Raw genomic sequence first — 15,948 nt, 5'->3', positions numbered from 1 at the left:
TTGCAGTCAGGCACCGAAACCCTAGAGCAATCAGTCTTCCCAAAGAGCACGCCACAGAGAAGACAGACCCAGCTCAATCCCAGACATCCAGCTCCATGACAGAAATGCAGGGAGGGGATGGGGGACTGGAGATTTCCCCAGAGAACCCTCCCCAACCCGAGATCCAGATGTGAAGATGGAGGGATGTCCTTAACCCAGACCAAGTTCTAACTGCAGAAGGCAGGAATTTCTTTTAATGGTGAAGTGCTTGGAGGCAGAGGAGAAGAGAGAGGCAAAGCACTTGGAGGTGGAAATGGAGGTGAAGCACTTAGAAGCAGAGACAGAGCTGGAAAGGGCTAAGCTGGGTCAGCCATGTAGCCCTAACAGTCCTCCTCCAGGTACAGTTCCCCATTCCAAGAAATTCCCCACTTACAAGGTAGGTGATGATACAGAGGCCTTCTTAGAAAATTTTGAGAGGGCCTGCTTGGGTACATCATCCCTATAGACCAGTATATGGTGGAGATGAGACCACAACTCAGTGGACCCTTAGCAGAGGTGGCAGCTGAAATGCCTAAAGAACACATCAATGAGTACGAACTTTTTAAACAAAAGGCCAGAATTAGGATGAGGCTAACACTTGAGCATGCCCTTCAGCAGTTCAGAGCCCTAAGGTGGAAACCAGACATGGCATTTTTCCGACCCGCCTACCACATTTTAAAAAATTGGGATGCCTGGATCTCAGGAGCAAGTGTTAAATCTCTGGAAGATCTGTCTCTCTTCATACAAATGGAGCAGTTCTTAGAGGGTGTTCCTGAGGAAGTAGAAAGGTACATCCTAGATGGGAAGCCCAAAACTGTAATCAAAGTGGGGGAGATTGGAGCCAAATGAGTGGAGGTGGCGGAGAGGAAGAAAGCTAGTAGCAGTTGGTGGGGATACCAGAAGGGGCAACCCGAGACGACACCCCACCATCAGAGTCAGCCCAAGGCCCCACCTTACAAGGAGGAGCCCTCCACACAGCCAGGGAGATGCCAGATGCTCTTTGTCTCACCAAACTACTCTCCAACCACCCCCTTCACCCCAGCCCACAGTCAGCTGGGCGATGCTATAAATGTAATGAGCTGGGGCATGTGAAGGCCAACTGCCCCAAGAGCACAAGCCGACTGCAACTCATCACTCCAGGATCCAAATGAGAGCCTTCTGGCCCAGATGCCTCGCAGATACCCCCAGAGCGAAGGGAAACTGAGTGTGGGTGGGAGGAAGATTACTGCGTAGAGAGACACTGCAGTGCAGGTGTCAGCTATCCACCAGTCCCTGATGGACACCAAATTCATCAACCCAGAGGCCCAAGTGATGGTGAAACCCTTTAAGACCAACTCATTTAACTTTCCTACAGCCAAGTTGCCTGTCCAGTACAAGGGCTGGTCAGGAATATGGACTTCTGCAGTCTATGAAGATTATCCCATTCCCATGCTGCTGGGAGAAGAATTAACCAACCACGTGAGGCTAAAAAAACGGGTGGGGATGGTCACCTGCAGCAAGGCTAAACAGGCCTCCACACCTAGCTCCATTCCTGAGCCTCCTACAAGGATCCAGTCTGTGTCTCCTAGTACCACAGGCCCGGGATCCAGCCAGAGGTGGTGGAACCAGACCCCAGACCAGAGTCTATGGCAGCAGTTGTAGATCCAGTTCCTGGGACCCAGCCAGAACCAGCTCAAGCATCAGAACTTGCGGAGCACTCAGCACCGGAGCCCGTGCTTGCAACCCCACCAGAGTAAGGGGAGCCAGCACCAAAGGGCACCACAGAGCCTGCACCTGCAGCAGCAGCTAAACCGGTAAGAAGCTCAACTGGAGCCTGAAATACAACCTAGTGCACCAGCAGAGAGTGGTTCACAGTCAACAGAGACACCCCCATCACCTGCATTGCTTCCAGTGGGACCAAGCCCAAGTCCATAACCCAGCGAGGAACTAATGTCTCTAGCATCAAGGGAGCAGTTCCAGGCAGAGCAGGAAGTGGATGAAAGCCTCAAGGGAGCTTGGACAGCAGCACGGAATGGCCCACTGTCTCTCAGCTCTTCTAATCGGTCCAGGTTTGTTGTAGAAGGAGGACTCTTATACAGGGAAACCCTTTCTGGTGGGCACAAGAAGGACTGGCATCCTCAGAGACAGTTGAAAGTTCCAGTGAAGTATAGGGAAATGCTCTTGAGCTTAGCCCACAATCACCCTAGTGGCCATGCTAGGGTGAACAGGACCAAAAACCATGTGGGAAAGTCATTCCACTGGGAGGGAATGGGCAAGAATGTTTCTACCTATGTCCGGTCTTGTGAGGAGGGCAAGAGGGTGCGAAAGCCCCAAGACCAGGGTCAAGGCCCCTCTCCAGCCACTCCCCATAATTGAAGTTCCATTTCAGCACGTAGCTATGGATATTCTGGGTCATTTCCCTAAGAAGACACCCAGAGGAAAGCTGTACATACTGACCTTCATGGATTTTGCCACCCGGTGGCTGGAAGCAGTAGCTCTAAGCAACACCAGGGCTAAAAGCATGAGCCAGGCATTGGAAGACATTTTTGCCAGGGTAGGTTGGCCCTCCGACATTCTTATGGATTCGGGAACTAACTTCGTGGCAGGGACCATGAAACATCTTTGAGAAGCTCATGGGGTGAACCACTTGGTTGCCACCCCTTACCACCATCAAACAAATGGCATAGTGGAGAAGTTTCATGGAACTTTGGGGGCCATGATATGTAAATTCATGAATAAGCACTTCAGCGATTGGGACTTAGTGTTGCAACAGTTGCTCTTTGCCTACAGGGCTGTACCACATCCCAGTTTGGGGTTTTCACCCTTTGAACTTGTTTATGGCCACAAAGTTAAGGGGCCATTACAGTTGGTGAAGCAGCAATGGGAGAGGGTTACATCTTCTCCAGGAACTAACATTTTGGACTTTGTAACCAACCTGCAAAACACTCTCAAAGACTGTCTAGCCCTTGCTCGACAAAACCTACAGGATGCTCAACAAGAGCAAAAGGCCTGGTATGATAAACATGCCAGAGAGCGTTCCCTCAGAGGAGGTGACCAAGTCATGGTCCTGAAAGCGGTCCAGGCCAATAAGATGGAAGCATTGTGGGAGGAGCCATTTATGGTCTGAGAGTGCCTGGAAGCTGTTAATTACCTCATTGTGTTCCCAGACCCTACCCTAAAACCTAAAGTATACCATGTTAATTCTCAAAACCCCTTTTATTCCCGAGAAATCAAGGTTCTTCAGTTTACAGCCCAGGAGAGAAACAAGTCGCTGAGTGGCCTGAAGGAGTCTACTGTGAAGGGCAAAGCAATGATGGTGTAGAAGAGGTGAGCCTTTCCATAACCCTTGGGCGTAAGCAGTGACAGCAAATCCAGGAGCTGTACACCAGCTTCACGCCAATGTTTTCAGTGTACCGCTCCATTGACACAGGTGATGCTCACCCAATTAGAGCCCAACAGTACCGGATGGCTTCTCAAGCCAAAACCACAATAAAAAGGGAGATCAAGGACATGTTACAGATGGGTATAATCCATCCCTCTGAGAGTGCATGGCCTCTCCAGTCGTTCTGGTTCCCTAGCCAGATGGGGAAAACTGCTTTTGCATGGAGTACCATAAGCTAAATGCTGTAATTCGCCCAGAGAACTATCAGTGCCACCTACAGATGAGCTATTGTAGAAATTGGGATGTGCCCAATTCATCTCCACCTTAGACTTAACTAAAGGGTACTGGCAAGTGCTGCTAGATGACCCAGCCAAGGAAAGGTCAGCCTTCATCACCCATGTAGGGCTGTATGAATTTAATTTGCTCCCTTTCGGACTGTGAAATGCACCTTCCACAGTCCAGAGATTGGTAGATAACCTTCTGGATGGATTTGGGGAATTCGCAGTCGCCTACCTTGATGATGTGGCCATATTCTCAGATTCATGGGCAGAACACCTCCAAGCTGTCTTCCAACACATAAAGAAGGCACAATTAACCGTTAAGGCCAAAAAATGTCAAATAGGCCTAAACAGGGTAATGTACCTTTGACAGCAGGTGGATCAGGGAACTATCAACCCCCTACAGGCTAAAGTAAATGCTATCCAAAATTGGTCTGTCCCTAAGTCAAAGAAGCAGGTCCAATCCTTTTTGGGCTTGGCCGGGTATTACAGATGATTTGTACCACACTACAGCCAAATTGCCATCCCAATGACCAACCTAACCAGGAAAAAACAGCCAAATGCAGTTCAGTGGACTGAAGTGTCAGAAAGCCTTTAACCAGCTTAAGGCAGCCCTTATGTCTGACCCTGTACTAAGGGCCCCAGACTTCGATCAACCTTTTGTCATAACCACAGATGCGTCTAAGTTTTAATGCAGGAAGGACCAGATCAACAATTCCATCCTGTTGTGTTTCTCAGCAAAAAAACTTTCTGAGAGGGAAAGCCACTGGTCAGTCTCAGAAAAAGAATGTTATGCCATTCTGTATGCTCTCGAGAAGCTATGCCCATGCATTTGGGGACGGTGTTTCCACCTGCAGACTGACCATGCTGCACTGAAGTGGTTTCACACAGTCAAAGAGAGTAACAAAAATCTTCTTTGGTGGAGTTTACCTCTTTAAGACTTTGAAATACAACACATTTCAGGAGCCTCTAACAAAGTGGCTGATGCACTCTCCTAGGAAGGTTTCTCAGACTCAGCTGGGTAAAAATGTCCCTGTATTCCAAGTCATTGTAGTCCTTAAACTGTTTAGTTCTTCATATAAGTAGTAGTAAAATTAGAGGTGCATGTATGTTATTTACTGTTTTCCTAAACCTCTAGGAAGAAATCCCAGCCATTGTGGACCCGACCTGAACCACGCTGACCAACACGGTCTCTGATTTGGGGGGCATGTGATAAATGAAGGTGGGGCAGGGGGAGGTAGCTCCCTTTTATGGACACCCAGCCAGCCAATAGCTATAAAATCTCTCTTAGCAGCTGTTCTCTAATTGCTCTATGTGTAAAGGGTTAAAAAGTCTCACTGCTATGCATAGGTAAAAGGAAATGAGTGGGCACCTGACCAAAAGAGTCAATAGGAAGGCTAGAACTTTTTAAAATTGAAAAAAGACTCCCCTTTTGTCTGTCTGTCTGTTGTTCTCCCAGGGAGAGGCGGACAGGGCAGCACTATGCTGTAAGAAGCTTGGGCCAGGTATGAAAAAATCATCAGTCTCATACCTAGAAACTACTCATTTAAAACCCCAGATAGGTAAGTAGATAGGGAAATGTCTAGGAAAATACAATTAGGTTTATCCCTTTTATTTCATTATGGCTTTTGGATTCCTCTGTGCTTACCCCAGGTGCTTTTGTTTTGCTTGTAACCTTTAAGCTGGACCTCAAGAAAGCTATTCTTAATGTTTAATCCATGTAGTTGCTCTTTTAAAATCTATAAATAGCCTGAGATCCCAGTTGTATTTTCTTTCTTTCTATTAATAAATTTTACCTTTTTTAGGAACAGATTTGGATCTTTGCATCTTAAGAGGTTTGTGCACATGTGGTTTAATTAGCTGGTGGCAACAGCTGATTTCCTTATTTTTTTTTTTGCTCTTCCCCAGAGGGGGGGTGAAAGGGCTTGAGGGTACCCCACAAGAAGGAATTCCCTAGTGCGCCTTCCTGGGCTATCAAAGGGGTTCCACGCTTGGGTGGTGGCAGCATCTACCAATTCATGGTCAGAGAAAAGCTGTAACCTTGAGAGTTAATACAAGCCTGGAGTGGTCAGTATTAATTTTTAGAATCCTTGTGAGCCCCCAACTTCTGCACTCGAAGTGCCAGAGTGTGGAATTAGCCTATAGGGGGATATAGAAATGAATTGACTGGCAAGATGCTGATTCACTTTGTAGTAGGTGGGTGGATGGATTGATATCTGCATGGAGCTGGTAATGGATAGATTGGGAAAAAAATTGATGGATGTAGCTGGAACTGGGCAGTGGAGCGCACTCATTTGGCTATTTTATGTGCATTTTATTCCCTTCCCCTGGCTTGTTATCATCCCTTTCTCCTGAAGACACCATGAGATAGGCATGATGAATCAGTGTTGTCATTCTGTAAACACTGAGGAAAGGAGGTAGGTCCATGAGAAGATCTTATTTTACAAACTCCCCATTTCCCACCCTATTTCCTGTGATAGGGGTTGGTGGGAGATTAGGTTGGGGACTGAAGCTTAGTGGTTGGGGGCCGTAGGTTGATAGAGTTTAGATGAGTATCTGAATTCTTGGATACTTAGCTGAACTAAGCTGTAAACCTTTTGAAGTTCCATCTTCACTACAATATGTAGGTATTTTTCTGTGTTGGGACTGGTTTCCTCTATGATCATTTATGTCATATGAGCACACAGACAACTGCCTCAACAACAAAATGTATTTTTATTAAATCTGGGCTCTGTCGTACATTCTGCTATATGAATTTTGACAAATTTGACTGAGTCTATTTGACATATAATCTGGATCCATGATTACTGGTTCCCTGCACACTCCTGTGTGTATTTTGGTTAGGTATACTTTTTTATTTTAATAACTATTTTCTAAGGCTACTAACAGAAAGATTGCAGCTAACATGGTCCCTAAGAGGTAACAGCTATATTTTTAGTTCCACTCCCCTCTCAAATTTTAGTACTCAACAATTTTGCCGCGTTTTTCATCAGGGAAAGAGTTCTCAATGTCTTTGCAGTGATGAAGAGACATTTCCTCTGTTTAATTTTCATAAATATTGTAATGTAAATCAAAATATTGCACATGTGTTTAAAGAGTAATTTTTCCTGCTTGCTAACTAAATTCTGGAACTCTTTTTGAATGAGCAATATACAGAAGCGTTGGCTGGATTTATACTAGCATAGGTTTGACTTTGATCCAAATGTGCAGTTATATATTTTTTCTGTGCAGTCTCGTATATACAATATACACATACATCCTCACTTCTTCTGTGTGTTGCACATGCAATTCCCCTTTACATTAAATGGAGACTTACTGATATCAATTCTTCTGTAAATGGAGGACAGTATTGGAACTTGGTCTTTGGGTAGTGTGTCCACTTGTAATTAAATTAATGTTGTTGTTCTTGCTATTACTGGGAAATTTGGGAAATCTGGATGTGAAAATAAAAGTTTTGTCAAAGAAACTTTAATCTTCTGCATTTGGAATTTACTCAGTTCTGCAGATGACCTATTGGTAAGTCAGATTCACTTAGTCTCCCATCCCATTTTTGGTTTATAAATGCTAAGAGCAAAATTCTTCTTTCAGTTACACCATTGAAACTACAGTAACATCATTAAAGTCAATAATTTTTTACATCACTGTAACTGAATAGACTTTTGTTATAAAACTAGAAGGCAGATCAACTTTTGTGTGTTGTGTCGAAATAACCATGGAAAAGGGTAGCTGTTTAAATGATCTAAATAGTTGTGAAATAGCTTTGAACTGATGATTTTTGACATATTTTGTATCAGATAAAATGGAAAATGCTATATATCACTCTGAATTCTTCATGAGCTAAAATCAATTTAAATAAAGGGAATCAAGGGTGAAATCAATCTGCATGGTTTTTTACAATTCAAAGATTTAACTCATTAAAAGTTTGACCTTTCTACGCTGAAGGAACGATCATGACTGCCTACCTTTTATTTTCTCAACTGCACTGGTTTTAAGCACTCCATTAAGGAAGAGATTTGTGCTATAATAAGAATGTCATATTACATCTCTCCAAAAGCTAATATTGTTAAAATAGTTGTTGAATTTATGCCAGTAAGAAAATTGGAAAAAGTTACACTACACAAATCTTCATTCCACCAAATATATGTATGATTTTTTCCACTTTAAAGGCTCTGGAAAATATTTCATTGTCAAATAATCTTTGATTTTTCCACAGACAAATTTTGTATAATCTAAAGTTTGAGGGAGAGTCAGAGAACCAAGTTCTCTTGAATATATGCTTTGTTCTGTAATCATTAGATCCTGTTACTAGATTATAAATCTTGAGTTTGTAACATTTTTTTAATTTGATCTCTGGAAAATATTAGATACTCAATGAGGCATGTTAGTAAAAACTGGGGTGTGTGCCTGTTCTGTGGACAGATATTTTCAGTGCTGTCAGTCTGTAATCCTTTTGAAGAGGAAATTCACCTTTAAATTAGACAATCTAATAAATCTAATAAACTATAGCTTTGTAATCAGTTAAGGTGCCTTAACAAAAAAGAAGTAAATTTTTTTAACTATTTTTTTTTCCACATTAACTGTTATAGTTAAATTAACCTCAGTGGCTTTAATAGGACTCTGGACCAGCAAAGAGAAGCTATATTAGAGGTATTGAAGCCCCAAGTAGTCCTCATGCATTTGCGTAGTCCTACTGATTTAAAGTCTAATATTGCAAATTTTTAGTCACATGACTTAAACTCGTTGTATTCTTGAAATAGAACTTGATTTCCCAGTGGTGCTGCTTCCCACCTTCTTGGTCACATTTGAAAGATTGGTGTGTTTTGTTTTTTTTTTCCTCTTCAAATGAATGGACCCCCCAATCTTCTCCCTCTGAACACATTCACTTCTAAATTTTGGTGGGAAATGTTTGATTAAATATAGACAGCATAAAAGTGGCTGGAGTAAGCACTGTTACAGGAGTAATTGTATTCTGTCCTTCAGCCTGAGTGTATAGATAGCTATCTTGGAGGGAAGGGATTCATAATTCATCTCCCAGAACAGGCAACATAGTTGTAAAAACTGGTTTATTTCTTAAAAATAAATACAAAAATATAAATATAAAACATTGGCAGATAGAATTTGATGAAATGAAGTTGCACAAACTTTTAAACCAGCTGCATATCACACTTATTAACACCACGTGTACATTTTTTTTAAATGTTAATGTACAGAACTGGACATACTTTTTTTTTCTTTGCCTTCTTAAAAGCTGCACTTGCAAGGGTAGTACATGTACCTAACAAAAGCGGCTTGTACATGAGGTTGCTTAAGGGAATATCGCCCTGTTCAAGCTTCTGAAAGTACTTTTACTTACTAAAATGGACAACACTGAATTTCCATAGCTTTGGCTCTTGGAAGGTGATTAAATAAAATGCTGTATATATTCTGTGACATCCTACTAGAAAGAATGAATGACCATGAACAAATTAAAAAGAAAACCATTGTGCTGAGTGGCAGGAAAATTTTCCTGAATGTTTAATATTGTTGAGTGGAGAAGGTGTCTGTCAAGTTACTTCCTCTCAAACTGACCCTATCGGAGGTTAAGAAGTGTCTTTGTCACTTTCTCCTCCACCATACATTTCAGCTAGCTTATTAAATCGAGGGCCCCATTCTCTGAGGTAATCATAGTTTTGGTCTCCTTCAGTAGTACCTGACTCTAAGGAACTCAAGGATTCAGCTACAGAATCATTTCCTTCGTAGGCATAGGTTGCAAGAGAATCATATGGTGGTGCGGAGGGATCAATATCATGCTCCTTTAGCCTTTGGTTAATGAAATCTCGGACATCTGTATTATCTGGTGCTGAAGGAGTCCTCCGTGGTATAAATAATGTTTCAGGAATAATATCTCGTCGAAGCTTCTTATCTTCAATAGCTGCAGGATTTCTCAGTGTGCCAATATCAAAGGCTTGAGTGTCTTCCTCTCCACCACCTTCATCATTATAACTCACAATGTTGTCTCTGATGTCCTCTTTAGACAGGATCAGAGGCTCTTTCTTTCGCTGCCTCTTCAGAGCAGCAAATAGTACCACTATAACTTAAAAAAACACAAAAAAACAGAATAGCAGATTGATAAACTAAAGATCTCCGTTTAACAATTTCTCAATGGCAAGCCCAGCAGAAACAATAGCTTTACTTTATTTTAATTTTACCAACTAAGCTTAAGAGTCCCTGAAACAGCAAGAACTCCATCCTGGTTTTTGATCACCTTACCATGTATTGTGTAAAACCTCTCTTGTGCTTAAGAAGACAGGATGCACTCAGAATAAGATATTTTCTGTATCTTTGAATAGGGACATTGGTTTGGTCTGCAAATGGCCAGGTCTACTTTGATGATGAGGGAGAATATTTTTTTGCAGGTTTCAAGCAGACTGCTCAAACGGTGCTTGAGTTGCAGTTAATTAAATATTACTTTGAAAATTATAAAATTCCATCTTGGTATCCTTCCACTCCAAACAGCTTGTTTCTGACCACTTTATTTAACGTTAAACATTTGTGAACTAGTGCACAGGAATCTACTTGAAGAGAATATATCATCAAGATATTGCTGATTGAGGTCTCTGTTGCAATGGTGATTTTGTGTGAGAAATAGTGTGGTGCTGTTTTATGGCTGGTTGCAGTTAGAGAGAAGACAGATGTCACTTTTTATTGTTTGTAGTGAACATATATTCTTTTAGTATAAGAAAGAGGAACTCCTTCTAATGAAACTGGAATTTAAATTACCTTGTTTCTATCTCCCTTATGAAAACACACTCACTTGAACACATATATGCTGTATAATTGTTTCAATTAAGCTATAATCTTTTAATTTAGAATTAAATTCACTTTGTGTCCAAAGATACTGACTACTTTTTAGCGTGCCTTGATAACTGTTATGAATAATAGGCATTCAGCCCATTTTTGGTTTCCCAATAATGTGTGAATTGAGCTTGATTTTTTTATGAGTGTATTTGGCAGGTATTCACAAAATAGCATACATGAATAATATTCAGACTATAGTGTAATTGGTTTGCCAACTGTTCATTATAAATTAGTGTTGTTTGGTCATTTAAATTATACGTTACCTCAGTTTTTGAACTTAATAACTAACAAAGGACAAGTAGTTTTTTTTTTAAACAAATCTATTCATGTTAAATTTATTATTAAACTTTCAGGAAATGTCAACATTTTTACATAGAAGAAAAATTCATAGGGAGATGAACTTTTAGGGCCTAATCCAAAGCCCATTGAAACCAATTAATTCTATCATCTAATATGAAAACTATTAACCTCAGTGAGCTTTTGCTCAGACTCTTAGTCACCAAGGTATTTGTGAATCAACCAGTTTTAATGGCTACAAGCAATATGACTGCGGTCAACTCGTAAATGGGATTTTCTAGCGACTAGAACATTTGAGACCTCTTGACCCAAACAGCAGTATTCATACTTTAGTTGACTACAGGCTTGCGTGTATGAAACACTGAGCCACCTAATAAGTAAAGCTAGTTCAATTACTTTTTTTTTCCTCCCAATCAGAAAGTGTCTCTTCCTCTAACACTTCCCCCCGCCCCCAGGAAACAGATGGAAAAATTTAATCTTATGATTGGAAAAAATAAGTTGTTTTGAATCAGCATTTCAAAATAAAATTATTTTTTTTATTTTTGTTTTTAGAAAACAAAATATATTTATTCCATTTTGATTTGGGTATTTTCAGGGTTTTTCCCTCCCTCTTTTTCACTGGAAAAACAGGCTGGTGGAAACATTCTTTAAATATTTCCAGTTGGAAAAACACTTTCAAATTCAAAGTACTATGAAAATAACACTTTCTTTCATTTTATACTTCAATACTTTCATGAACTGGAAGAGCATAAAAGAGCTACACACATATACCCTTTCTGATATTAACTTTAATACCATCAGAAAGTTTATGGGTTTCCCACCTCCTTTTCAAGCGAGGGAAAAAATGGAGAAAGAAATCTAACAATACTCAATTATTTTTGTTTTCAAAAACTGAACTTGTGGAAATTGTTTATTTCAAAATGTCTTGTAGAAAACAGACTTTTAAATGGGGAAATTTACCCGCTGGGATAACAATGCAGTTTCCCAACTAAAGATTAGAATCCTAATTCTAAAGGATAAGCACCTTCTGTGATGTGTGCTGAGAAATTACAGTTGTAATCCCAATATGACTGCCACTTGAATAAAACTAGTAGATTTGATCCCACGTGTGATGGTGGCAGACCAGGTGCCAGCTCATGTCAAAGCCCCAGGTCAATTCGGTTGTGTATTTGTATAGATCAAAGTGATTGCATAAGAGTGCATTTCGTGTTGAAACTGCATGAAAACAAGTGGGATGTTACTGGCATTGTTTTCACTTTTCTGTATCCCATTATAATGTACTAGCAAACATTTTACGTTGTGTATACCCCTGTAACTAAATAACCCGTCAAAAAAGGAAGAAGCCTTGTGGAATGCATATGAAGAAGTTTAACAGAAAAGTGCTAATTTCAAAGCAAGTGGTCATTGTGTGTTGTAATCAGTGAACAAAGACGCAAAATGCATTCCTCACTCTCCATCATCAAAGAAAAATCCCAAGTAGGTAGTGACCCTGTTCGCTTGTTTTCTATGAGAAGAAGCTATAAGTATGGACTTAAGGAAAGATCCTTCATCTCTGGACTGTTTGAATTCTTACAGGTAAGTATGCCAGATGCAAAGTGGAGATCCCCAGAGGTAATCTGGGTACCCTGAAAAGACTTTTGGGAAACTAGCAGTTTCTTTCACCACTGCCACCATTTGGAATTACAAATTGTGACTCACGTATACATATATTTTACCTGCTCTAAGGTTTTAATAACTCTCTTTTCCTTTGAATAGTTTACTATAGAATTGGCTACCAGTGTTATCTTTGGTGAAAGATGTAGAGTACCAATTGACCTGGGGTAAGTAACTGGTCTCTCAGGACAGGGAGCAACCTGCTGTGATCTAGGAGTTCACCTTTTTTAATGGTTTGGTGAAATCTAATTATAGAACACACCACCAGCTTGGGGTGTCTACCCTGAGATAGTCACTCTCAGTTGTGAGACACTCCAGACACCATGCACATATGCAATTTGCATGGTCATACTGCAGATAATCCCAAACTACAATTCATTAATGGTTTCTTTGTGTCAACTATGAAATAAGGTCATATCAGTAAGCATATTTGTTTACTGATATGACCTTATTTCAAAGTTAATCACAGGACTACATTAATTTCTCTCAGGATCAGGATTGGTGCTGCAAGTAACAGTATTTCTGACACTAAACTCTAAGCTTTTGTGCTGTGCCACACAAAATTACACATTTCAAATGAAAATGATACCAATAAATACAGAACAACATAATATAAAGTCTTATTAAAATGTTAAATAAAGAATTAAATATTTAAAATTATTTCCTTGATTATCATACAGACTATCATCATCATCATCTTCCTGCCTTGGTGGGACCGGACTAGTTCCTTCCCTCCTGCCCCATTTCAGCAATAATTAGCAGGTAGTGCTGGGCCTAGACACCGACTTGAATCTTAAAACAAGTCTGTAAATTTAAAGCTATGCTAATGCACCGATCCATCTGAATCTAAATTTAGTGAACAACCTGCGACAGCTGCTCTTTTCATAGGTCCTGGACTGGAACCCACACACTACACCTAAACTAATCTACTTTTCTCTCCTCACCACCAGATTGGTAATGACCCTGCAAAGTCAGGTTACCCACCCTAAGACCTGAGCGTAGGTGGCTTCCGTTACTTATAAATGAGAGGTTTCAGAGTAGCAGCCATGTTAGTCTGTATCCACAAAAAGAAAAGGAGTACTTGTGGCACCTTAGAGACTAACTAATTTACTTGAGCATAAGCTTTCGTGAGCTACAGCTCACTTCATCGGATGCATGCTATAGCTCATGAAAGCTTATGCTCAAATAAATTTGTTAGTCTCTAAGGTGCCACAAGTACTCCTTTTCTTTTATAAAAGAGGCTCTTCTCTGAAAAGTGACATCATGTGATTGCGAGCTTGCCATCTTCCATGACAGTAGTTTCAAATAAAGCATCTTTTTATTTATAAAGAGCTTTAAAAAACAACCACCACCACCAATAACCAAAAAACCCTGCTAGCCCTGGAAACTCATCTGTGCCTATCAGACCTAAGCTGTGTTGTTTTATTCTCACATATGAACACCCATTACTGCAGCCCATGGTGTCCTCAGATAGACCTATGCAACCAATATGACTGCAGGGGGTCTGTACAAGTGTAACTGATTGGAATATCACAGTGCATTCTTGCTGGCAATGCACAAGGAGGAATATAATCCAAGTCCTTCTCTCAAACACCTGAAGGTGCTTAAATAGTAATAAGACTAAACACTTCTTTTAGTCAAAATAAGCAGCTCTGACTATGAATTCAGGGAGCTGATTTGTTGAGGAAAAAAATTTATTTTTCTGAGTTACAACATACATCAGTTTCTGACTCCTACTAGAAAAGGAGTACTTGTGGCACCTTAGAGACTAACCAATTTATTTGAGCATGAGCTTTCGTGAGCTACAGCTCACTTCATCGGATGCATACTGTGGAAGCTGCAGAAGACATTATATACACACAGAGACCATGAAACAATACCTCCTCCCACCCCACTCTCCTGCTGGTAATAGCTTATCTAAAGTGATCATCAAGTTGGGCCATTTCCAGCACAAATCCAGGTTTTCTCACCCTCCGCCCCCCCACACACAAACTCACTCTCCTGCTGGTAATAGCCCATCCAAAGTGACCACTCTCTTCACAATGTGTATGATAATCAAGGTGGGCCATTTCCTGCACAAATCCAGGTTCTCTCACCCCCTCACCCCCCTCCAAAAACCACACACACAAACTCACTCTCCTGCTGGTAATAGCCTATCCAAAGTGACAACTCTCCTTACAACCTGCATGAAAATCAAGGTGGTACATTTCCAGCACAAATACAGGTTTTCTCACCCCCCCTTTTTTCCAAAAAACACACACACACAAACTCACTCTCCTGCTGGTAATAGCTTATCCAAAGTGACCACTCTCCCTACAATGTGCATGATAATAAAGGTGGGCTATTTCCAGCACAAATCCAGGTTTTCTCACCCCCCCACCCCCACACACACACAAACTCACTCTCCTGCTGGTAATAGCTCATCCAAAGTATCCACTCTCCCTATAATGGCTATTACCAGCAGGAGAGTGAGTTTGTGTGTGTGGTTTTTGGAGGGGGGTGAGGGGGTGAGAGAACCTGGATTTGTGCAGGAAATGGCCCATCTTGATTATCATACACATTGTGAAGAGAGTGGTCACTTTGGATGGGCTATTACCAGCAGGAGAGTGAGTTTGTGTGTGGGGGGGCGGAGGGTGAGAAAACCTGGATTTGTGCTGGAAATGGCCCAACTTGATGATCACTTTAGATAAGCTATTACCAGCAGGAGAGTGGGGTGGGAGGAGGTATTGTTTCATGGTCTCTGTGTGTATATAATGTCTTCTGCAGCTTCCACAGTATGCATCCGATGAAGTGAGCTGTAGCTCACGAAAGCTCATGCTCAAATAAATTGGTTAGTCTCTAAGGTGCCACAAGTACTCCTTTTCTTTTTGTGAATACAGACTAACACGGCTGTTACTCTGACTCCTACTAGATATCCATATGGGGAGGAGTTAGAAATCATAATAAAAACAAATGCAGAGCAGTCAAACTTGACAAGGTCAGCTCCCAGACTGCTGCACTGGGCAGCACAGTTTGGGGAGGAGGTGAGCAGGCCTCAGTGGTGAAAGAACAGGTTAAGGACTATTTACAAAAGCTGGACATGCACAAGTACAGATCTAATGCATCCAAAGGTGCTGAGGGAGTTGGCTGATGTGATTGCAGACCCATTATCTTTGAAAACTCATGGTGATCGGGGGAGGTCCTGGACGATTGGAAAAAGGCAAATATAATGCCCTTCTTTAGAAAGGGAAGAAAGAGAATCTGGGGAACTACAGACCGGTCTTCCTCACCTCAGTCCCTGGAAAAATCATGGAGAAGGTCCTCAAGGAATCCATTTTGAAGCACTTGGAGGAGAGGAAGGTGATCAGGAACAGTCAACATGGATTCACCAAGGGCAAGTCATGCCTGACCAACCTGACTGCCTTCTATGATGAGTTAACTGGCTCTGTGAATATGGGGAAAGCGGTGGACGTGATTATATCTTGACTTTAGCAAAGATTTTGATATCGTCTCCCACAGTATTCT

General features: G+C 41.3%; 1 protein-coding gene across 5 annotated transcripts in view; it reads right to left on the bottom strand.

Annotated features, from left to right (window-relative positions):
- Positions 1 to 8,705: 8,705 nt before the first annotated feature.
- CDH10 (cadherin 10) overlaps positions 8,706 to 15,948 on the bottom strand; it is a 152,422-nt gene continuing 145,179 nt past the window's right edge. For 4 of the 5 annotated variants that reach the window (XM_037893297.2, XM_043540225.1, XM_043540224.1 and 1 more), the window contains one exon: positions 8,706 to 9,730. In XM_037893297.2, coding sequence (XP_037749225.1) covers positions 9,237 to 9,730 — 494 coding nt within the window. In that variant the 3' untranslated portion in view covers positions 8,706 to 9,236. The remainder of the gene's footprint in view (positions 9,731 to 15,948) is intronic. The other variant, XM_037893299.2, reaches the window with a different exon arrangement.

This window comes from Chelonia mydas, chromosome 2 (assembly GCF_015237465.2).
Source record: "Chelonia mydas isolate rCheMyd1 chromosome 2, rCheMyd1.pri.v2, whole genome shotgun sequence".
Taxonomy (NCBI): domain Eukaryota; kingdom Metazoa; phylum Chordata; order Testudines; family Cheloniidae; genus Chelonia; species Chelonia mydas.
The sequence above is the reverse complement of the archived record's forward strand: the minus strand, read 5'-3'. Positions and strand labels throughout refer to the sequence as shown.